Below are 24,505 nucleotides of genomic sequence, written 5' to 3' on the forward strand. Positions count from 1 at the left end.
GATCCGCGCGCCTCCGGGCCGCCACCGCCGCCATGTGGATCCTGCGAGGGAAGGGGTGGGAGGAGGGTGGGGAGCTCCGCCGCCGCCTCCACCGCAAGAGGAGGGGAGGGGTGCCGGCGGCCATGGATCCGGCGAGGGAGGGGGAGAGGAGGAGGAGGAAGGTGGGGCACCGGCGATAGAGAGACATAGAGGGGAGAAGGGAGGGGAGAAGAGGAGGGGGAGAGAGAGAGGGCGCCGACGGGATAAAAAAATGTGATATGTGGGTCCCACCTTGATAGTTGATATAGAGCAGAGGTATAGAGGAAAACGGGTGCAGAGAAATTGGAGATAAAGTAGAGAATCTTGATGACTAGAATATGATATTTTTTAGAAAATATATTTAGAATACGACGAGTGCGGATAGCATTGAACTAAACAGAACCTCCATGCTCCGTCAGTCGTCCATAGTGCACGTGGAAACCTAACTTCACCGCATGTCCCCATCTCTTCTAGTCTTCTGTACCTAGGAGAGGTCAACTGTTCAGCGGCGGTGCACCAACGCCGGGTCCACGCAGACCCCCACCCCCACCCCCCCCGCCCCGCCGATCCGATACGCCCGATGCTCCGGCCGCGCAACGGCATCCCCGCCGTCCATCCACCTATACCCCACCTCTCACCAACTACCTCCATTTCCACCACCACTTCCCTCGCCGCCGCCGCCATGGCGTCCTCCACCGCGGCCTCGCCGCTCACCTGCCACCACCTGGGCGCCAGCGCCGCCCCCCGCTCCCGCATCCCCACCCTCTCCTTCTCCCTCCGCCGCCGCTCCTCCAAGCCCATCTCCCTCTCCCACTCCCACTCCCTCCCCTCCAAGCCCCTCTTCGCCCCACCCCCCGCCGCCTCCGCCTCCCCCTCCCCCTCCCCCTCCCGCGGCGTCCTCCAGCCCGCCTCCGCCTCCGCCGCGGCGGCCCCCGCCCCGCCGCCGAAGCCCGCGCTGCAGGGCGCGGCCATCAAGCCGCTCCTCGCCACCATCGCGACGGGCGTCCTCATCTGGCTCGTCCCGGCCCCCGCCGGCGTGCCCCGCAACGCGTGGCAGCTCCTCGCCATCTTCCTCTCCACCATCGTCGGCATCATCACCCAGCCGCTGCCGCTCGGCGCCGTCGCGCTGCTCGGCCTCGGCGCCGCCGTGCTCACCCGCACGCTCACCTTCGCCGCCGCCTTCTCGGCCTTCGGCGACCCCATCCCCTGGCTCATCGCGCTCGCCTTCTTCTTCGCGCGCGGCTTCATCAAGACCGGGCTCGGCTCCCGCGTCGCCTACGCCTTCGTCGCCCAGTTCGGCTCCTCCTCCCTCGGCCTCGGCTACGCGCTCGTCTTCGCCGAGGCGCTCCTCGCCCCCGCCATCCCCTCCGTCTCCGCCCGCGCCGGCGGCATCTTCCTCCCGCTGGTCAAGTCGCTCTGCGAGGCATGCGGCTCGCGCAGCGGCGACGGCACCGAGCGCCGGCTCGGGGCCTGGCTCATGCTCACCTGCTTCCAGACCTCCGTCGTCTCCTCGGCCATGTTCCTCACCGCCATGGCGGCCAACCCGCTGTCGGCAAACCTGACGGCGGCCACCATCGGGGAGGGGATCGGGTGGACGCTCTGGGCCAAGGCCGCCATTGTGCCCGGGCTGCTCTCGCTCGTACTCGTGCCGCTTATTCTGTACGTGATCTACCCGCCGGAGGTGAAGTCCAGCCCCGATGCGCCGCGCCTGGCTAAGGAGCGCCTTGCCAAGATGGGGCCCATGAGCAAGGCGGAGACGATCATGGCTGGCACGCTGGTGCTCACGGTAAAATGCAATCACCCCCCCCCCCCCTCTTTTGTTTTTCTACTCAACAGAATTTTGTTTTAATCATGCACTGAACTTCTCTAGTGGTATTGGTGTTTTATTGATTCCGAGTCATGATGGTTATAACCATCTACTGTTTTTTACGTTTCTGAATCCTGACAGCTATAAGCATCCATTGTCTTCCATAGTAGTTTCAAATCTTCTTTATTATGAATAGATGCAACATTTGAAGTGTGTAGAGTGCCAAGTCTCAGATCTAGAGTAGAGCTGTTTGGCATTGGAGCACTCCATGCGTGTAACGTTTGCTCCCTGCATTCAATTTTCTGTTCAGTGATTGATACAAAGTATGAATTTCTGAAATTTAGCTCTGACCTATGATTCTCTTGGAGCTTGAATATTCAGAATTCGCGATAGTTGGTGTCACTAAATACATTTCCAGGCAAGAGGGTTATTTCATGTTATTCCTCTGTGAAGTTTTGTTACATTTTTAGAAAGCACTGTAAGGTGGTTTCTCATTCAGTCACAGTACTATCACTGAGATTGAAAACCGCATACCACAAAAACATAGAGTTGAACCTTAGTCAGGGCGTAGCCAAAACCTCATTCTGCAAAAACACAGAGTCGATCCTTAGTCAGGGTGTGGCTTGTGCATTTTTTCTCTTAATATCATCCTCTGCGTTTCTTCATTTAACAATTCTTAGCTGAACCTGATTTTGTTTAGTACCTTATACCAACTTGCATGTAATTAAAAGGCTTTGTTGTTGCTGCTGAACCTGATTTTGGATACATTTCTGCCATTGCCATGTCTGCATCTAACTTGAATCTACTACATCGCATTTCTTTACTGATCATCATGCTCTGCATGCTACCAGGTTGGCCTTTGGATCTTTGGGGGAATGCTGAATGTGGATGCAGTGTCTGCAGCCATTCTTGGCCTATCTGTCCTCCTAATCACAGGGGTTGTCACATGGAAAGAGTGTTTGGCAGAGTCTGTGGCGTGGGATACCCTTACGTGGTTTGCTGCACTTATTGCGATGGCTGGCTACCTCAACAAATATGGGCTGATCTCTTGGTTCAGTGAGACTGTTGTGAAGGTACAATGACTTTTCCTCTCAAAACTTTCTCCTCACACCAAGATTCAGAAGTTCGATTGGCCTACAAATCACTACAGTGCTTACCAACCGTAATAGACATTGAGCATGGCGGATATTCTCCATTGCAATATGGCATGGTTCTGAACTTTGATGCCACCAAACACTGTATTTGCTGGCGTTATTTGCCATGTTTGTTAGTTCCACCCTGTTGAACGTTGTATTCAGTTCTGATACAAAATTGCATTAACAATGTGCATAGTTTGACCCTGATCTTGAAACTAGGACTGGTTGTTGTGCTGTTTATCTGGCACGCTTGAAAATGAGCACTATTTACAGTGAAGGATAGGCTAGGTAGTTAAGCTATAAAGAACTTCTGTTTGTTAGATCAGAAGTAGAAATAATTCTCTTGGCTCTTGCTAACCTTGATTTGAATATTAGTGGTAGGCTCATATCCATCAACATGAAAATAATAAAAATAATTGAGGCATGCAACTCAGCACCCATTCTTTTTTTTTCCCTGAGAATTTCAATGCCATTTTTGAGCCTGATATTCCAATGAGTTCATTCTTTGGTAAACCCAGACTGATATCAACATTGTCGAATAGAATGCATTTTTTTCATTTTTCTTTCTGATTTCTCCTATATTGACCTTAGCTTTGTGTTTCTCACAGTTTGTTGGAGGCCTTGGTTTGTCCTGGCAACTTTCGTTCGGCGTCTTGGTGCTGCTGTACTTCTACTCCCACTATTTCTTCGCCAGTGGTGCTGCACACATCGGAGCAATGTTCGCCGCGTTCCTGTCAGTGGCGAGTGCCCTGGGCACACCCTCGCTCTTTGCCGCCATGATTCTCTCATTCCTCTCAAACCTCATGGGCGGCCTCACCCACTACGGGATCGGTTCTGCTCCTGTCTTCTATGGTGCTGGGTACGTCCCATTGGCTCAATGGTGGGGCTATGGGTTCGTTATCTCCGTTGTGAACATCATCATCTGGCTGGGTGCGGGAGGCTTCTGGTGGAAGATGATCGGGCTGTGGTGAGCAGCGCAGTAAAACTGCGAGCTTCACTTGTTTTCCGTTTGTTTTGGTAGAAGGGGAGAAGGAAAACTATCCCGAATTTGCTGTGGCACAGGCTCCCAATCCACAAGAGTTGTCGTCGACATGATTGCAACCCATTCTTTAGTTGGTATCGGTGGTACATTTGTTTCGAACCTTCCGAGCGGCTAATTGCGATGCCAGGGTGCAGTTCTACTGGCAAAGTTAATTATAAGGAGTTATGCACTTATGCTCAATGGATCTGGGAGAGATCATTTCTAGATATGCGTCCATGATGATGGCTTTCTTTGCGCCGGTTCCTTTTCATGTTTGGATTCTGTTGCAAAGCGCGTTGTTTATGTTCTGTGTTACATTGGTGCATCCTGTTAGCTTTGGACTGCACGCTGGATCTTGGTTGCATACTGGATACAACTTACGGTGTATGGTAGTACTTACATTGTACCTGTTGTGAACTTGTGATGCTCTTTGTGATATGGTTCACCTGGTGGTGAATATTAGCTGTTTCTCTCTGGAGCTTCTGATGTTACATCGGTTCTGTTCGTGGCTTACTATTATGCTACTCTATGTTTCGTAACCTAAACGTTAAACAGTAGGCACCTGTTTAAACGGGATAACTGGGCATTTAAACGGAAACAGGTGACCACTATTTAGGTTTTAAACAGTGTTCGAACAGGCTAAACAGCTGTTTAGGCGAAACAGAGGTTTTGGCTGAAGGTGCACTTTGAACTGAACATTAGTTGCGTTGCCATGCTACACTGTTGGTGGTCACGAAATCACCGCCATAGTGATTTCTCGCACCACTTTTCAAGTAACGAGGCAGTGCGCAAGCGCAACCTCCACATTCGAGATTCCCACGGACAACATGTGTCGTGGTGTACGATCGTCAAGCAAAGCAGTGTGGGAAGATGAACCCAAGAAAATGACCGGCACTTCCGTCATGGGAGGAGGCATTTGGTAACCCAAAGGCCAAAGCACTCTTTGCCTCCCCTCAACTGAAAAAATGGCAGCTTTTGCTTTACAATCCAAATGTTCCAACCATTAGTTTTATTATTTTAAATGGTTCTTCATGCAGCAAGAGACGAAATCCTTTGTGGGAAAAGGGAAGCAAAACTAGATACAATGGTAATGCAGTCGTAGGTAGGGGTGGTAAAGGGCCCAACATTTTGAACTAGAAAATCTAAGGATCGGGCTCTAAAAGGGTCGGGCTCTAAACATATGTATTTTTGAACTAAAAATTTTAAGGGTTTTATTGGGCTATGAAGAGACCATTAGGGCCATGGCCCATTACCACCCCTAGTTGTAGGAGGCTTTGATTGGATGGTTGCAGATTCGGCCCAACATCTCCAGATTCAGAGATAAAATGGAAAAAAAAAGAAGGATTTTCTTTTAAAAAAAACTCTTGAATTGGGTGACTCCCTACGTACATCAACAAGCATGTTCTGGAGTCTGTGGGGTATAATATATCCTCGTTTGCCAAAAAACATGGGACCGATGCAACTCATGTCAAGAGAGCATCGCTCAAGTTCGGTACCCCAAGGTACCCTTTTAAAGCATCTCCAACAAATTACTCATACCTCGTACCTTAAATATTCTCTCTCCATTACCAATAGCTACTTTTGTTTTTTTAGGTAATGGTTGCTGCAGCAGATTACTAAAATCCAATCACCAATAATAGGGTAGAGGGGAAATCCCCTTCATTTAGATGAGAGAGAGGTGTGTTTTGGTGATTACCAAAAACTTATAGGTAATGGAGATTGAATTAGTAATCTATTGGAGCACCTCTATCACCAAAATATCAATTTTTTGGTATTAGGGAGAGGAATGAGTAATCTGTTGGAGATGCTCTCAAGCAGGATGAATGCAATCGTTGTGTTCGCTTGGCTGTGGCTGGTGGCTGGTGCTGATTTGTTATGAGAGAACAGTACTGCTGATTGGTTGTTAGCTGGTGGCTGGTGCTGATTTAGTATCAGAGAACAGTACTGCTGGCTGGTCGGCTGACAAGTCAAACAAATAGAGCGAAGGACATGAAAAGACTGAAAGAGACACCCAGTTTCCTCCTCTCATTAAAAAGGCCAAAGCACTCTTGCTTTGCCTTTCCTCAAGAGAAAAACCGGCAGCTTATTTTATTCAATACAAATTTTCCAACCACCAACCATGTTTTCGTTGTTGTGTGAATTCATGCAACAAAAGATGAGACTCCTTTGGATCCATAATCAAGAAGTCCTAGGCTTGATCAGATGGTCGTGGATTCGGCCCAACATCTACAGCTTCAGTGATAAAAAAGGTATTTTTTAAAAGAAAAACTTGAGTAGGACGACCAACTCTACCAACTCGTTTTCTGAAGCAATATTTTAATCCGAGAGCTCATTTTCCCTATCTCCAAGAAAGTAGCATCGATGCAAGATCATGGCATGGGAGCATCGCTCAACTCGTTATCTCAGGTAGGTATTACCTTTTTACCGAGTGCGTGTAATGCGATGAGTGATGACATGGAAAGAAACCGAAAGAGAACCCAATTTCGTCCCAGATGAGAAGGGCGGCGGTGAATCGCCGGGCCGGGACAAGATCTTCGCCAAAACGTGCGCAGATTGGGTGCCCGGCCGGGTTTGATCCACGGCGGCATCCAAATCTTGTAGCGAAAAGGTTGCGGAAAGGAGGGGACATGTAGACGAACTCATCTCTCGCGCTCCGAAAAAATATGCTCCGATATTATTCGACCGCCTCCTTTTTACTCTGTGCACGATGCAGAAGTGTGTGTAGCTTTTGTGCGGACCGGGGCTCAGCTCCACGTCCTGTCACGAGCATCTTTCAGTGCTCACGGCCATGTTTGGTTGTGGTGTGAAAATATTTTGATGAGAGAGAAACGATGTTTTGACCACTAATTAGGGGTAGTAAATAAAGTCTAATTACAAAATTACTTCCACAACTATGGTACTGTAACAGTTGCTCTAGATAACGAGGCGTTTGACTGTACGGTTAGAGGATGTTTGAGCATGGTTACTGTAGCATCACTGTAGCCAATCATGATGAGACTTGGCTCATTAGATTCGTCTCGAAAATTTACACTCATTTTTAAAAAGGTTTTGCAAATAGACTTCATTTAGTACTACATGCGGGCATTCGACTTTTAGTGAAATCTTGATGTGATTGTTAGCCAAACATGGCCCACCTTCACTCTCTCTGATTTCAGGGCCAGGGATTCTTTTCCCCCCTCCTATCTGGACAATGGCCCTGTTTGGTTAAGGGGTGAAAAAAATTTCATGAATTTTTTTTGCCCCTTTACCACTAATTAGTAGTATTAAATGAAGTCTAATTATAAAATAATCTTCACAATTATGATACTGTAGCATATGATGTAGCTAATAAGGCCTTTGACCGCATGACTAGAGGATAATTAGGAGCGGTTACTATAGCATCACTGTAGCCAATCATGGTGGAACTTGGTTTACTAGATTCGTCTCGAAAAGTTATACCCATTCATTAAAAAGTTTTGCAAATAAACTTCGTTTAGTACTCCATGCATATATTTGTTTTTTTGTGAAAAAAATTTCAGAGGCTAACCAAACACGGCCAATATATGACTCTTGGAAGATTCTGCGAAATTCAGTCATGTGTTTGAAATGGGTCCAAAATAACCTTGGTATGTTGGATCTGGGGCATATTAGATGTAAGGCCTTGGTTAGTTCCCAAAAATTTTGAAGATTTTCCGTCACATTAATTTTTTGGACACATGCATAAAGCATTAAATATAATTTTAAAAAATAACTAATTGCACAGTTTAGCTAGAAATGATGAGATGAATCTTTTAAGTCTAATTAATACATGATTGGATACTAATTACCAAATAAAAACGAAAATGCTACAGTCGCCAAACCCAAAAAATTTCGCGAACTAAACACGTCCTAAAACGGTGCAGACGATTTTTGCAAAATCCTAAAGAAAAACAGAGATCTCAATCCAAAATAGCACTATATCTGGTTAGCTGACGAGTCAGCCGAACAGAGTTAATATTGATACATCTTCCGTTTTAGAACCAGGGGGTGTTTAGTTGGTGAAAAAGTTTAGGTTTGGGTATTGTAGCACATTTCATTGTTATTTAGTAATCAATGTCCAATTATGGATTAATTAAGCTTAAAAGATTCTTCTCGTTCTAATTGGTTAAACTGTGTAATTAGTTATTTTTTCAAATACATTTAATATTTCATGCATTTCTCCGAAGATTCGATGTAATGTGTGCGAAATTTTTTTTAACTAAACACCCCCTCAATTAGCTTGCTAAAACGAAAAGGAGCAAGCCATTTCATGGTCGCCAGCCAAGCGAGCGAAGCAGTTCCGGGTTCGGTGAGCAGCTGGGCCCACGCGACCGACGTTCTGTGCTCGGAGCCATCGGGGGACGACTCGGCGAACGGCGGCCAGCGTAGCGCGACTGGAATGTTCGCGAAGCCCCCAGCCGTATTTGGTTTGGGCGGAAAAAAATTTGGCGAAAACTTTTTGCTCCGATCAGTAATTTAGAGTACTAAATAAAATCTAATTATAAAGTTATTTGTAGAATTTTTGATACATTCACGAGACTAATTTATCGAGGTCGTTGACTACATAATTAGAGAATGGTTACGGTAGCAAATTAATAATTAATTACAGTTATTAGATTCGTTTCAAAAAATTACATTTATTTTTTAAAAAATTTGCAAATAGATTTCCTTTAATACTCTATGCAAATATTTATTTTTTTAATTTTGACGTGACGTTTTATCGAATGTGGCCCTGAGGGAGCTCGACGAGGTCCACGTCAACAGCTTGACGGCCCGAGCCTGGGCCCACTTCAGTCGGACTCGCCAGGCCAGTGGGCCCGTGGGCGGAACCCGCGCGGCGCGTCGGGAGCCCGATTTGGGGCTTGTTTTGCTTTGCAACAATTTTAGCGCGCATGCTTTTTTATGTATGGTGTATTAAATGAAATTTATTTATAAAAATTTGTTAGGAATGGATATAACTTTTCGCGACGAATCTAATAACAATAATTAATCGATGATTTACTACGGTGATGTTACAGTAACCATCCTCTAATTGCGTAGTCAAAAATTTCATTAAATTTTTTAGAATCACTAGTGCGGGAGTCTAAAGTTGATTTTATAAATTAGATTTATTTAACATCATAATTAACGATCAAACGAGACATGACAAAATCAAACAAGGCCGCCGCGGGTCCGCGCACGACCACGCCGCAGGACGGCAGGAGACCCGAGGCGGGGCGGAGGAAAGCCTCTCGGTACTGCGATTCCGTCCACTCGCTCTCACCTTGCGCCACCGGCACGCGGGCCCCACGCGTGTCCGACCCCACCGGGCAGGGACCTGGGCTATCGTTGCTGAGCGCGTGGCGGGCGGGGACGGAGGGCCCCGTCTCTCGCCTGGCACCACTGGGCGGGGGCCATGCGGGTGCGGCCGCCAAGCCAACCCGCACGCGCGGCGCGGATGGGGGGTGGGGGGTGCGGACAGGTGGGGTTCGTCCGGTTCGGTTCGGTTGGTCCCACGCGGGCCGGGCCCCACCAGGCTGCGGCCGGCGCAGGCCTTTTCTTTACCGCAGTCTGCAGCTCCGGCTTCCGGTTCTGCCCCTGCGGTGTGCCCCCTGCGGTTCTGCCCGTCGTGTGTTTAGGCCCTATTTATTTCAAAAAAATTTTGCACAATATCCATGACATCAAATTTTTGGACACATATATGGAGCATTAAATATAGTTGAAAAAATAATTAATTACACAGTCTAACTGATTAGCACGAGCCAAATCTTATAAGCCTAATTAGTCCACAATTAGATATTATTTGTCAAATAACAATAAAAAGTACAACAGTACCAAAACCCAAACTTTTTCACCAACTAAACACACCCTTAGTTGGTGAAATGAAAAATTTTGAATGTCACATCAAATATTTGATTAGACGTTGGGAGATATTTTTGAACACTAATTAAAAAACTAATTTCAGAACTCACTTGAAAATCGTGAGACGAAATTTTGAGACCTTTGACTACATTATTAGCACTTATGGCTAATCATATACTAATTAGACTCAAAAAATTCGTCTCGCTGTGTACATCCAAACTTTGCAATTAATTCTGTTTTTAACTACATTTAATGCTTCATGGATGTGTCCAAAGGGGATGCAAAAATTTTTGGGTGATTTTTTTTTTTTAACTAAACGGGCGAGATTTGTACTTCTGTAGATTTTGCACAGTGCGTGTGTACCTCACTCCCTTCAATTTGGTTTTAAATTTATGCTATATTATTTTTCCTAAGTTCGTCAATATAGCTTGGACCATATTTTATAAAAAATATATGTTAACATCTACATCATAAATTAATGTACTGGAAGCATGTTTTATGGCATATATGAAACTAATTTGGTATTTTCACATTTATGTATTCGCTCTGTTCGGCTGGCTGTGGCTGGTGCTGATTTATTGTGAGAGAAAAATAATGTAGCCTGTCTGGTGGCTGGTGGATGGTGCTGATTTGCTACGAAAGAAAAGTACTGCTGTCTAGCTAATACGAACAGAACAATTTTCTTTAAATCTAGTTAAAACTAGAAAAGTCTAGCTTCGGACAGGATAATAAAAGAAACTTATAGCTTTGAACGGTACAATTGTATGAATGTGAGATAAAATGGAGATGAATTTATATGATCTATGCTTTGTAGTTTTATGGAAGCATGATAATATAATATAAACGAATGTCAAAATCTACTCTAGTTAACACAATACTTTAACCATACCGCTCGTGACAACCACCTATAGTTGCCTAAATTGGGCTGTAGCCCGTCGGCTTGCTTATATTATTACACTATTGATACTTTCATGTCGCTTTATTTAAAGCTTAAGTACTAAGCAAGAGATGAGATGTGGTTAATTGGTTATCTGACATTGTCAAATTAACGTGGCGACACTTTTTACGTTGTTGGTTCTTTCTTATTCTTTTTCAACATCAATGCAAGTTGCTTTCGAGAAGCGACCAGCTAGATCGTCTGGCCTGGAAATTCTACACCATCGACGAATCATGCACCACCTAAGAAATTACTAGACTTGTTCCCGAAAAAAAGAAGAAGAAATTACTCCCTCCGTCCCAGAATATAAGTATTTCTAGATTTATTCAAAATCAAATTTATTCAACTTTAACTATAAATAATAAAAAATTTATAGGATAAATATAATATTACTAGATTTGTTATGAAAGCAACTATCATAATATTTAAATGTTTATATTTAAAATAACTCATTCATAAGAATATTGATGGTAAAAATTGAACAAATTTGACTTTGACCAACCATGCTTATATTTTGGGACGGAGGTAGTACTAGACTATTCACTACCAGCAAATTAGGTAAAGTGAAAACTCACTTTCACATCGCACATATACAGTACAGTAAACTGATTCAGTGTATTTATTGCACAAATAAACAAAACTGTGCACATAATTTTTTGGATGATCCAATAAGAAAGTGGCTAAAAATATTTAAAAACACAGCAAAATGTACTTGGAAGTTCATTTTCCTGCACATTATATATTCTAGGTGACTAATGAGAAATAGAGCTGGTTCGATGCTGTAGTCGGTACAACTAGTTTTGGTACTGAAGGGAAGCAACAACATATCTAGCGATTAAGTTGTGGAAGATAAAGGAGATATAAGGTATGAGTATGACGAGGAAGCGAGACACATAGCCGGACTGCGTAGGGAAGTTGAATATGAAAGGCATGTATTATGGAAAAAAATAATAGATGCTTTGAAGAATAGCATTCTTTTTCATAATGAATCTAATATTAAGTTGTGCCATCAACTTCGAATAAATTGATATTCTACAAAATGCTCATTCAGCTTTGCTTTCTAGTAAAAAAACTATCTATTCATTGTCAAAGCAAAATTAACAAGTGACCCCTATAGAGCTTTGCAAGAATTTTTTTTTTCAAACTCACATGTGAGGAAGCCAAGAGAAGAAAATAAGAGGATCTTTTGATTTTCAGGCTACTTATTCTTTGATTAGACTTTTTATTCCACCAATTGGGATTAAAAAAATCTTCTCTACCTACATCTCTTTTCTTAATCACCTATCCAAAAAGATGTTTTGGCCTTCTTCCCACCTGATGATAAAAACCACACATTCTCTAAGGTCCACAACCAAAATTTACCAGGAGCAAAGAGGTGAAAACCCCATTTTGCCCATAAATCCCTAGGAGCCCAAAATCCAAACCCGACCAAAAACCTAGTTTTGTCAAAAACCCAAAAGCACAGACTCCCTTTCCCCTCCCTCCGCTTCCCTCTCCGCCATTTTGCCGAACACCTTCTCCGACCGCGCGCCGCCGGCCATGGCAGACGCCTCCAAGGCGGCGGCCGCCGTCTCAGCGCGGCTCCTCGAGCTCGCGGCCGACGACTACGCGGCGGCTCTCGGGGACCTCCTCGCCGCGCACCCGTCCCTCGCCGACGAGCCCGCGCCGTGGTACTCCCCGGCGCGCGGGGCGGAGCCCATGACCCCGCTCATGGTCGCCGCGGCGTACGGGTCCGTGTCCTGCCTCGAGATCCTCCTCTCGCCGCCCCACCTCGTCGACCCCAACCGCGCCTCCCCGGCGTCCCTCTCCACCGCGCTCCACCTCGCCGCCGGCGGCGGGGCCTCCTCCGCGCCCGCCGCTGTCTCCCGCCTCCTCGCCGCCGGCGCCGACCCCGCCCTCCTCGACCACCTCCAACGGCGTCCATCCGACCTCGTCGCTCTCCCACCCAACTCGCTCCCGCTCAAGAACCACCTCCTCTCCCTCCTCGGCGCCCGCAAGGAGTGGCCGCCGGACCCCTCCCTCCCCGACATCAAGAACGGCGCCTACGCCTCCGACGACTTCCGCATGTACTCCTTCAAGGTGCGCGCGTGCTCGCGCGCCTACTCCCACGACTGGACGGAGTGCCCCTTCGTCCATCCCGGCGAGAACGCGCGGCGGCGGGATCCGCGCAAGTACCACTACAGCTGCGTGCCCTGCCCGGAGTTCAAGAAGGGCGCCGGCTGCCGGAGAGGAGACATGTGCGAGTACGCGCACGGGGTGTTCGAGAGCTGGCTCCACCCGGCGCAGTACCGGACGCGGTTGTGCAAAGACGGCGTCGGCTGTGCGCGCCGCGTCTGCTTCTTCGCGCACACGCCGGAGGAGCTCCGGCCACTGTACATGTCGGCGGGGTCCCGCAGCGCGATGGAGATGGCAGCGGCGATGGGGATGGGGCTGCCATCGCCCGGGGCGTCATTCACGCCACCGCTGTCGCCGTCCGGTGGCGGCACCGGCGTGGCAGGCGCGTGGCCGCAGCCGAACGTGCCCGCGCTGTGCCTGCCCGGGAGCGCGGGGAACCTTCACCTGAGCCGGCTGCGCACGTCGCTGAGCGCGCGCAGCATGGCGGTGGACGAGCTGCTCTCCTCGGCGGACTACGACGGCCTCGTCGGGTCACCAGCCTCGGTGCGCTCGGCGAGGGGAAAGACGCTCGTGCCTTCAAATCTTGATGATCTGTTCTCTGCGGAGATGGCGGGCGCTGCGGCGTCTCACTCCCCACGGTATGCAGATCAGGGCGGCGCTGCTTTCTCGCCAACGCGCAAGGCTGCCATGCTGAACCAGTTCCAGCAGCAGCAGAGCTTGCTGTCTCCCCGGGCCACGGCTGCCACGGTTATACCAGAGCCAGTGTCTCCGATGAGCTCCCGGCTTCTCGCTGCCCTTGCGCAGCGGGAGAAGATGCAGCAGCAGACCCTGAGAAGCATGAGCTCAAGGGACCTTGGCTCGGATGCCTCCGTGCTCGTTGGCTCACCGGTTACCTCGAGCTGGTCCAAGTGGGGAATTCCCTCCGGCACCCCTAATTGGGGCGCCGATGATGAGGAGCTTGGCCGCCTCAAGCGCTCCTCATCGTTTGAGCTCAGAAGCGGAGCCAATGGCGATGAACCGGACCTCTCATGGGTCAATACCTTGGTGAAGGAGCCAACGCCGGAGAAGCCATCCATCAATAGGACAACCGCAATAGAGTCCATTGGCACTTTGAGTCAGGCAACAAGTCATGAGGGCATCGGTGGTGACGAGGACAACACAGCCGGGGTCATCGGCGGCTGGCTTGAGCAGCTTCAGCTGGATGAGATGGTAGTCTAGAACAAACACATACAGATCAAACAAGAAAGGTGCCATATTTTTTGCTGTGCTTCACCAGTTGCTGCTACTTACTGAAATCAACTAGCCTCATACCTTGCTAGTGATTGCTGGTGATACATTCTTTTGGAGCTGGTTAGTGTAGGTGTTGAGATTTCCACCACCATTTAGTATTCTTCTCCACAAGTGAAAGAAATTGAGGAATTGCAGCCTAGTCAATTTGTATCGAATTGCTGGCTTGTCTAGGCAAAATTTATCTCCTTGTATTTCTTCCTGATCTCTCCTTGTACCTTCCTTCCATACCCCTTTTTTGCTGATCATTCCAAGGGTTACTTATTCTACTGGCTCCCATCCTTTGCTTCTTGTGAAAGAGTACGAGGGGAGAGGACTTATGGTTGCACCAATGCTTCTAAGGCCTGTGATGGCTCATGATTGGTGTAAAACACCCTACTGATGTTGTACTACTAAGAATTCATGACTGTTGTAAAATGCCCTACTGTATTGTACAGTTGTACTCAGGAGCCATGCTTGTGTGAAATGCTTTCATTGTTGTTGTACCACAAGAGTGTTATCCTAAACGGTAAACAGTCGGTCACCTTCCGTTTAGCCCATTATTCGGGCAAAACGGGTGTTTAAACGGGCAAAACGGCCGTTTAAACGGTCAAAATAACAGATTAAACAGAAACGGTGTGCCACTGTTTAGCGTTTGAACGGTGTGTAAACGGGCTAAACGACCGTTTAGGCGAACAGTGAGATTAAGCAATGGAACATCACTTCACTTCAGACCTCATTCATTACATGCTATTAATTATCACCTTTTACATATACATTTCATGGGTTGTGCCCATTTGCTGCTGTGATAGTTTTGCCTGATTGGTGCTGACAGCAACTGTTTTCTGTTGCAGCTGCAGCAATGTCTAGTGCTGCTGTACTGTGCGTGTTTGACATTGTGGATGTCTGCTGGGTCAATGCTAATGCTGAGTGCTAATCTCAGGTCGGCATTGGATTTAATGGGTGCTGTGATGTTAATCTTTCCGAGGTGGTTTAGCATGATGCGTCGATCTCTGCAAGGGCGACGTTTAATGTGCTCCAGATGATTGTGACCTGGCCACTGATGGGTCTTCGTTCTTGTCAGGATAAAACAACTGGTGGGCGGTGGCTCGGTATGGCCGCCTCGTGTCTTGGCTTCTGTTTGGTCCTGGTCACGGTGGACAGTGCTGACTCATACAGTGATCTGGATTTTCCGGTTCAGTGTATCCTTTCATATTATAGGAAATAATGCTAGTATGTTTTTTATATCAATTGAGCTGTATTGGAAAGCATGGCAAATATTTAATATTACTTTAGTTGTTTGTAAGGTTAGTAGTTTATTTTTCTTTTCATGAAAGTCTCTTACTCCCTGTTATTTTCTTCTCAAGGATAAGTTTTTTTAGATGTTTTATTTACAATGCAACAAGGAGTACAACATCATTGAATTTTAGTTTTTCTTTAAAGAATGTTACACTCAGTTTGGTTTGTTTGTATATCGATTTTTTTAAAAATGTTTTTGTAGCTTCCAATTATTTATATGCCGATTGTGCCTTAAAAGTGAGGATGTTATTAAAGTCAGATCCTTCTACTGATGTAATACTAAACTGATTTGCAGGTTTGCATTGCATCTACTCTTTGATATAGTTGGAAAAGAAGGTCGGATTTGTTGTTTAATTGTTAGTTTTAAAATGATGTCATGCATCTTAATCTATTTTAAGTAATAGTTAGGTTCACCATGATTTGAGTTAGAATATATATGTAAGTTTGAATAGGGCATCTGCCTCCCCTGATGACATTCAGGTGCATCTACCTAACCTAGGTCCAATGATTGTTTTTTTTTTGTAAAAATGCATTGCAATGGTGAGTCCGCAGAAGGGGCACAAAATTGCCCCATAGCCTGTTGTACTTTTGTGTTATTATTTTTACCACTCTGACTCTCAAAAACCTCTTAGGAATATAAGATAATAAGTAAGAACAAGTTAGATAGAACATTCGCAAAAGAAAAAAATTTAGAACTATGCTTTGGTTAGAAGACATGTTTTAGGAAAAGGGATTTGTTGAACAAAGTAGCATGAACTGCACAAATGCAGTTAGTCAATGAAATGATGTATTGCTTTCCATTATAAATATGGGTTAGTTGGAAGGTGGAGAATGGAGATTGGAGATGGCAAACTAGGTGACACAACGCAGATGTGGATTCCTCTCTCTGAGATAACCAACTTTGCTATGTTTAGTTGATAGTGTGACCCCAATCAACTGTTGGGCGTTGTATTGTGTGCGTAATCGTGATGTAATATTGTGTTTACGGACAAGAACGGATCTAGCAGCCCCCCCTCCCCCACCCAACCAACTGCGCTCTTGCATAGTTGCATCCGCCAAATATATTTTTTATGCTTAATACAAATTGGCATACCTTTCAAATTGGCATACGTCATATGTACTCCCTCCATTTTTATTTTTATGTTGTAAATCTATAGAAAAATATAGTAACAACTATATTACTCAAAATATGCACTATCAACCAATGTTATCCTAAACATTAAACGGTAAATAGTCGGTCACTCTTTGTTTAGTGTTTAGACCGTTTAAACTGAGTTAAACGGCCTAAACGGTTTGGCATAGTAACATTAAAATATGCATATTTATGTATGTAAATGTCAAATATGCTAGAAAATCTACATATTTGCACATGTAAAAAGTAACTATTTTACCAAATAATCTTTTTGGAACAAATCTAAATCCCACAACATTTCGTATACTTACGGTGCTACTTGGTTCGGTATTGATTGTGGTAGTTGTAATCCTTCTATTGACTAAATTATGAATTAAATGGTCATTTAGCTCATTTAATCATGATTAACTCGACTCTGTTTAGACGTTTTAGACGGGTTTTAACGGTTTAAACGGTCCAACTGTTTAATTCACCATTTAGGGCCTAAACGACACGGGTTTACCGTTTAAACGCTGTTTAAACGGACTAAACGGCCGTTTAGGTGAATAGAGCTATCAACCAATATTTCATGATGGATTTAACCAAACAAATTTGGTATTGTAAATATTATTATTATTATCAATAATTTTTTATTATAAATAAAAATAGAGGGAGTATTAACTTAGCAATATCGACCTGCTTCACATTACGGGAACTTGGAAACGGCTCTTTATACATGCATAATTTACACTTTTTCTTAGACCAGTCTCAACCAAAAATTTTATGGGTATTAAATTTCATACCACATCAGCAAAATTGCTATCGTTGACTTGACGAGGTCATATGAAGTTAGTTCCATGATATGAGAGCAGGGGCAGGCCTAAATGTTAGTTTCATGATATGAGAGCAGGGACAGCCTAAATGGAATCAAAGGTATTCAGTTAAGTACCCATAATTTTTGGCAAGAAATTTCGTATATGTAGTGTATCATATGTATATAAATAAAAAATATGAAAATTACACAAAACAATAGACTTCCAAACTCTTCTTTTCCACATCGGGCTGAAAAATGTAGCAGCTCATGCATGTCCCACCCTCCTCACTCAATGTCCCACGGGCCCATTAGCGGTCAGGCAGCCGTTGAGCCGAAGTCTGATAGGCCAAGTGCCCGTGCGCCCTCTCGGTCCCTTGATTCCCCCATCCTTAGCTGCAACATCGCCATCTTAGCTCTCTAATTCGGCGATTCCGGCAGCTGACGGTGAGGGCGTGATGAGGTTAGGCGGACGGGCGGAGGCAGAGGTTCGTCGGCCATGAGGACGGACGACGAGAGGGACTCGTCGGTCGGGCGGGCCGTGGGGAGTTGGCGTCCAGGCCAGCACCGCAGCCAGGTAGGGGCGTTGGGTGTGCGGCATGGCGGCGCGACCAGGGTGCAGCATTGCTTCTTTTCCCAGGACGGCAAGACCTCCACACTTTGACGATTCAGCAACCTACGCCCTATGGGGTGTGGGCGAGCAAGCGAAAACAGGTTTGAAACTTTGATTGAAATAAAGGCTGAGCGTAAGCTGAGTTGACTATTGATAGTTTGGTCTTTATATTTAAAAATTATCATTACAATTTGCGAAAATTGGACTACTAAATTTTTTTTACACCATTTGAAATTTTGAATACCTTCCTTTCAAATTCTAAGTCCACCATGTATGAGAGAGAAGTCTTATCCTTATATCCCTATGACACCCAGCAGATACAATTATCAAGTCTCCAGTATACTCAGACGGTACTTAGACATGGACTCTCAGATTTCTCAAAAATACCTCTAGGTATATGAATAAAGATGGAGAGATATGAAAATATAGAGGGAGGAAGAGATGCGCAGCAGCTTGGCTGCTAGCATTTTGAGACGAAGGGTCGAACAACTTAGTTAAGAGAGAGATGAATATACAAAGAATATTTGAAGTCTCAACTCATGACTCATGAATTCATGACCCAAATTGCATGATAGCCGTATGCTAAACTCAGACAAAAACCATACCCTCGGTATTATTTTCCTACCCCCAAAAATAAATAAGATTCACAGCTCGGCCGTTGAAACCCGTTTGCATTCTTTTGGGACGAGTACATATTGGGAGCTCATTGATGTGAAGTTTACCGAGCAGAGGACGGATGAGACGGCACAGGAACAGCACTGCCGCTTGTGCAGTGCAGGTTCAGGATCACATCCCCTGCTCCGGCACGCCTGCACCCATCGTTAAGGACCATTAACCTCTGCTGCCTGATGGAATTTACGGCATGCAACTGACAAGGCGCAGAGCGTGGCATTTATCTGGACGGTTAAATTACGTGTGGGGTAAAAATAATTTTTCTTGTCCTCGTCTCAAGAATCTACAAGATCTACTTTTTCCAAATAATTGCTCTCCTTGGTTTTTACTGTTTAAACTTTGACTATTTTTTTGTTCAGACTTTTACAGAGGAATTGTCCCACGTGACTTATCTCTGTGTTAGAGCAATTAATCTGGGAGTTCTTAGAGATTGGAATGTCCAGCTCCAACCTGAAGTTTTAGCAAAAACAAAGTTGATTCCTGTGACCTCCTCCTGTACACAATACACTATGGAGGACAACATGGTGCCGGTGTTTACATTGCACAAAAAAATAATAAAGTTAACAGTACCGCACTCATTTTCAAGTGACACAGTTAACTTTGCTATCCAGACTCTGGCTCAACAGTTAAAACATTTGGTGAAGCAATGCATATGATATGTGTGAAAAATCAGTGGACAAAATTTTAAGTAGAGAAGTTGACTGCTATGATTATTTGGAAACCTGAATGGTTGACAGCGATGATTATTTGGAAACCTGTATGCTACTAGACGGGCTCAGTTGTCAAATGAGACGGTGGCAAACTGCTCCGGTGCTCCACCATCTCCATCAACCATCTAAATTTTCTTGGATTCCTCTCGCTTTCACCCACCCATTTCAGCGAGAAAACCTGCATGCCAGCTTCTTTTCAGCAGATGAATCAACCAGTTGGGAGACACCTGCTTTGTACCATCCCTATCTCGGAATCTATCCAGGTTGAAAATCCTGGCATGACAAGTTCATTTCAGCGGGCCAATCAGATGGGAAACTTGCAGCCTCTGTCACCATGTAGCCAGCTGCACTTTTTCAAACCTATGAAACTTCATAACTCCTCACAGTATGAGGGATAGTGAGTTATCCTTGATGAGAACAAACCCCATATCCCGATTGCCACCCCTACACCTCTATTCTAACCATCAAGATGTATACAAGCCAACTAGTGACAATTTTACCTAAGGAACAGTTAGAAAAAACTCGACGCAAAGCGAAACGAAGCGAAAAAGAATCTAATCGAGCAAAAGCACAACATGAAGTGGAAACGATAATTTACCAAGCGCTAAAAGCTTTTAAAAAAGAATAGCAAAAGAACTTCGTTCACCAGGTAAGCTAGGATTAAAAAATCTTAACTAAGCATGCAAGAAGCAAGAACTAGAACAAATTAATACAAGTGAATTAAGCATGCAAATTGCTACTAGACATTAGCCGGGGCAAAAGCTAATCAACTAGTTTAACTATGGGAGGAATTAAATAACAGGAGCAAAGGCAAACCGGATTGGCTCAGAAGCTGTTGTCGGCAGGGGCGAAACCAGCGTGGGGGTAGGGCGGGCCCAAGCCCCCTACCCCCAAGAACTCCATTGGAGCAAAGAGGGAGGGAAGAAGAAGATGTGGCAGCACCGCGCCCCCCTTTGGACAAGGAGCACCAGGAGGAGGAGGAGTCGGAGATCGTTGAGATTGACCCCATCCCCTTCCCCATTGACCCTGCACTCGAGCAGCTGGAGCGGGAGGAGGAGCGGGAGCCATGCCTATGGCTTCCATGGATGAGATAAATCAGATTCTTACGCAGATTTGGCAAGTGGAGGAACAAGAAAGGTTAGATGCGTGATGTGGCTCAGTAAATGTTTGTGGAATTAGTAGAAATCTAGGATTGTACCTATGGGTTAGATAATTCGATTATCGCCCAAAACGAAAAAAAACAGTGCTCTGACGTGACGTACGAGCAAGCGCGCCACAAGGGGCGGAGCCAGGGGGCGCTCAAGCCCCTGTACCCCCCAAGAACTCCATTGGAGCAAAGAGGAATGAGGAGGAGAGAAGGGAAAGGAGGAAGAAGAAGAGGGAGGCAGAGAAATGATCCCCACTAGGTGCTGGGACTGGCTCCGCCACTGGCTGTCGGTCTGGTGCTGGTCGTGCCTACGCTCGGCCTGCTAAGCTTGTTGGGCTGTGCCCTGGATGGGCTGCACTTACTCCCTCCGTTTCAAAATAATTGCACATCTAGAGTTTGAAATTTGTCCCACAAAAAAAATAGCTACTTGATCCAATTGCCATAAAAAACTAGTGTTTCCGGAGTCTTTTACAGAAAGATAAGACAATGTCTGAGTTATTCTCACAAAAGATAAGATATAGTTTTTGTAATTTAACAATATGCATTAGTTTGCGTGTTCGGTTTTAGAATTGTACTCCCTCTGTTCCAAAATATAAGTCATTCCAAGAATTTTGGAGAGTCAAATTTTTTCAAATTTGACCAAATTTATATAACAAGATAATAACATTTATGATACCAATTAAGTATCATTAGATTCTTTGTTAGCTATATTTTCATAGTATATCTATTTGATATCATAATTTTTTGTGTTTCTCTCTATAATTTTGGTCAAACTTTGAAATGGTTTGACTCTCCAAAATTTTTGGAATGACTTATAATTTGAAACGGAGGGTGTATTTATTTTGGAATGGAGGGAGTAGGCTAGTGCAGCGGGGCATCCCTATACATCTTCCGTGCGATGGGAAGCTTCATCATCGCACGGCCTGCAGTCGGCCCAGGAGGAAGCCCATATATTTGCTTTCACGGTCTCATCCAATCAATTACATTATCACGGTTTTTCCCTTATGTGTTGTTGGATATGCAGTGATTCTCACTTATTATCCAGCCCAGCAGAATGTTCTTTTCTGCTTTTGTTTCCTAATATTCATGAGCAATACATTATTTGTAATTACTTTTTTGTTTCTGATTTCTTATATATTCAACATTTTGAAAGATTAAATACAACATTTTACATAAACTAATTCAACATTCTAAAAAAACAAGTTCAACACTTAAACTTGAAATGTTGAAACAATATACGCAAAATGTTGAATAGGTATCCACAAAATGTTGAAGTAATACATTTCAAATGTTGATTTTTTAGGTAATAAAAGTAAGTAAAATATATATATATGAGATCTTGTTTTGTTGCATTAATTCTAAACAGCATATTGGTCGAAACGGAATGGAAAACGGAGTCATGATTTGAGAGAAAAATGTGTTTGAAAATTGCAAATCAATTTAAACCTTCCCACCCGCCAGCCAATGTCATCCTAACACCTGTCATCTACTGTTCATAGCAGCTCACCCCTCTTCCCACTCGCATGAATCTCAGTTGTCCGTTTTAACTCTAGTACCAATCTTAAAGTGGAAGTTTGATAAGAAACTTCCTTCCGGAAGGTGTATAGGTTTTCCGGGTGCAGCGTTGCTGAGCTTGTGCCCACGGCTTGCTACCTGGCGGTTTTTTCTTTTTTATATTTTTTAAAAATAAAAATTTCAAAAATATATGTCCGTTTTGAAATATTTCAAAAATACCCCCCAGTCGCCCCCCCATAGGGCGACATGCCTTAAGTGTAATTTTTTTTTCAAATTCGCAATGAGGTCCCTGGAAGAAAAAAAGGCCCTGTCGCCCCCCCAACGGGCGACAGGGGCCTCTATGTCATTTGCGCCTGCCATTTTCCGCCATTCCCTTTATCATTTGAGCATAAAAATTCAGGAAAAAACAGAGGGGTGAGCAGAAGAAAAACGGCGAAGCTCTGCCGAATTGCGTACTTTTTGAAATGGTGGAAGGGCACTGCTATTGGGTCACGTATGTCTGGGCAAAGAATGCCACATTTGGGAAACCCGTGATCGCCGTGCTGAGCAGTGGCAACCTGTGATCTCGTACTCGTAGCTAGATAGACTATGGTTCCTATTTTGAGCTATTCGAGCGTGTAGTCGTCATCATCGCCGGCAGGATCTCGGCCGCTAACTCCTACCGCAGCTAACTTTTCCTTCATTAAATCACGGGAAAAAATCGCAAGAACTTCCCTTATTTCACGAGCATTATGGAACCCACAAACATAATACGTTCACATCAATAGTATGTATAGGAACAAATGACAAGTAAACTACCACAATCATAAACATCGGATACAAATAAGCGGTCCACAGCTATCTCATTACAAATAAACATCAGAGATACAAACATCAAATACATCTAACCACCCCTAGGGCGTCGGACCCTCTTAGCCCTCTGCTGGGCACGGACATGGCCCTCGGAGTAGGTGAGAACATCCGGAGACCTCACCTGTCGCTCAGGACGCGCAAGGGGCTGCGGTGTCTGCTGCTGAGAGATCCCAAGTGGTGCTCCTCCTAGCTGTGAATACCCCAAGACATCGGGGTCACCTTGCGCGGCAGGCTCTTCTGGACTCAAGCTGTCGAAGTCGTCTAAGGTGAAGGTCTCGTTATCTGGTCGAAAGGAGGAAGAAGAAGGTCCGGCGCCCGCATGGGGGTAGAATCCTACGCAAAAAATGTGGATGTTAGCGTACGCTCGTATATTTTGTCATGACATGTAGAAACCAAAATACGAAACATAAACTAACCTGTGTAGGCCGGTATCTGTGGCCCCGGTACCATCCCTGGATACGGTCCGCCAACTGGTGCCGTCCCTTTAAACATTCCAGTATGGCCGAACGCAGTAGCTGGATCGTATCCTGTATGTGATATTAGTAAATATGTAGGAACACTAGATGTAATTTTAAAGAGATATGTACGTTACCTGCACTTGGGAAGAACTGCGACGTCGGCCCGTGCATGGTCGACGGACACGGGAACGACGACGAGGCCTGAGACGACCCGTGGCTGTCTTCGTACTGCACACGGCTTCCGAAATTGTGCACTACCTGACGCAACTGATCACGCTGCCTCGACCATGCCTCTGTCTGCTCAAACTGGGTCATTGGGGGATCCGGCACGTACCCTCGTCAAGTAAGTCGAGCAGTCCGTCTCCATCATGTTGCAAAGGCGAAGCTGCATCAATTCAGTAAAGGTACAGTTACAAACACATGAATTATCTTATGAATATGATTATATATATATATATACAAATATGATCAAGAGACTCACCACGTCAGCTAGTGCCTCCACGTGGTGCCGGCCATAGCCATCCTGAGGCCTCGCCTGGTGTGGCTGCGGGTGAGTGTCAACAAAAACCAGACGAGCCCGAGTCCGGGGTAAGTACCAGGTGAGGTAAGCCCTAAAGGAGCTGTCTGTGTGTGGTCCTGTTGGATGGACCAAATGCTCGTCTACCTGTTCCCATTGGTCCACCCACGGCTGGATCTTGGTGATCCAATCATCAGAGCACGGCAAGCCACTCCTTGACAACCTACAAAGTGGAACACGAAGAATCGTTAGATTCGACACGAATGTATGAGCCAAGTTCATTCATAATTACTTGTGGTCCTGGCGACTGACACACTCCAACGCGGTGGGCACCGGAAACTCCTGGCGCTGCCCAAACTGTCTCCTGACTCTCCAGGGGCAATATGCCTCAACCGCGATGTCATAAACCAGGACGGCGGAAGTAAGCCACAGGCTCGCATTCGCGGAGCAGTGCGAAGACAGGCCTGCTGGTGCACGGGTAGCCACAGCCTCTGGGTTGTAAGGCTCCCAGACAACGTCCTCGGGCGTCAGCATGTCGAGCTCTGAAACAAACTCAGGATATGCGCGTCTAACCTGCGCATGCGCCCAGGACCTCTGCATTCGGAATAAGTAACATTAAAAGTGCGCTAATGCATCATGTAACAATGAATAACAAAATTAAA

The 24,505-nt window shown here is 45.5% G+C and overlaps 2 protein-coding genes and 1 long non-coding RNA gene across 3 annotated transcripts; 2 read left to right on the top strand and 1 right to left on the bottom strand.

The window, feature by feature from the left end:
- The first annotated feature begins 592 nt into the window (after nucleotides 1-592).
- On the top strand, nucleotides 593-4,450 carry LOC120666340 (dicarboxylate transporter 1, chloroplastic-like). The gene is made up of 3 exons (XM_039946168.1): nucleotides 593-1,804; nucleotides 2,677-2,898; nucleotides 3,570-4,450. The coding sequence occupies exons 1-3, from the start codon at nucleotides 599-601 to the stop codon at nucleotides 3,930-3,932; spliced, it is 1,791 nt and encodes a 596-aa protein (XP_039802102.1). The 5' UTR covers nucleotides 593-598; the 3' UTR covers nucleotides 3,933-4,450.
- A 7,745-nt stretch (nucleotides 4,451-12,195) lies between these two features.
- On the top strand, nucleotides 12,196-14,647 carry LOC120666341 (zinc finger CCCH domain-containing protein 67-like). The gene has a single exon (XM_039946169.1). It carries the CDS (start codon nucleotides 12,297-12,299, stop codon nucleotides 14,088-14,090), a length of 1,794 nt encoding a protein of 597 aa, XP_039802103.1. The 5' UTR covers nucleotides 12,196-12,296; the 3' UTR covers nucleotides 14,091-14,647.
- A 4,623-nt stretch (nucleotides 14,648-19,270) lies between these two features.
- LOC120666342 lies at nucleotides 19,271-20,782 on the bottom strand. Its single transcript, XR_005671676.1, has 2 exons — nucleotides 20,171-20,782; nucleotides 19,271-19,532 (listed from the first exon to the last, which is right to left on the bottom strand). It is a non-coding gene; the product is annotated as an uncharacterized LOC120666342 (long non-coding RNA).
- Nucleotides 20,783-24,505: the final 3,723 nt, after the last annotated feature.

The sequence above is a fragment of the Panicum virgatum genome, chromosome 3N, assembly GCF_016808335.1.
Source record: "Panicum virgatum strain AP13 chromosome 3N, P.virgatum_v5, whole genome shotgun sequence".
Lineage (NCBI taxonomy): Eukaryota > Viridiplantae > Streptophyta > Magnoliopsida > Poales > Poaceae > Panicum > Panicum virgatum.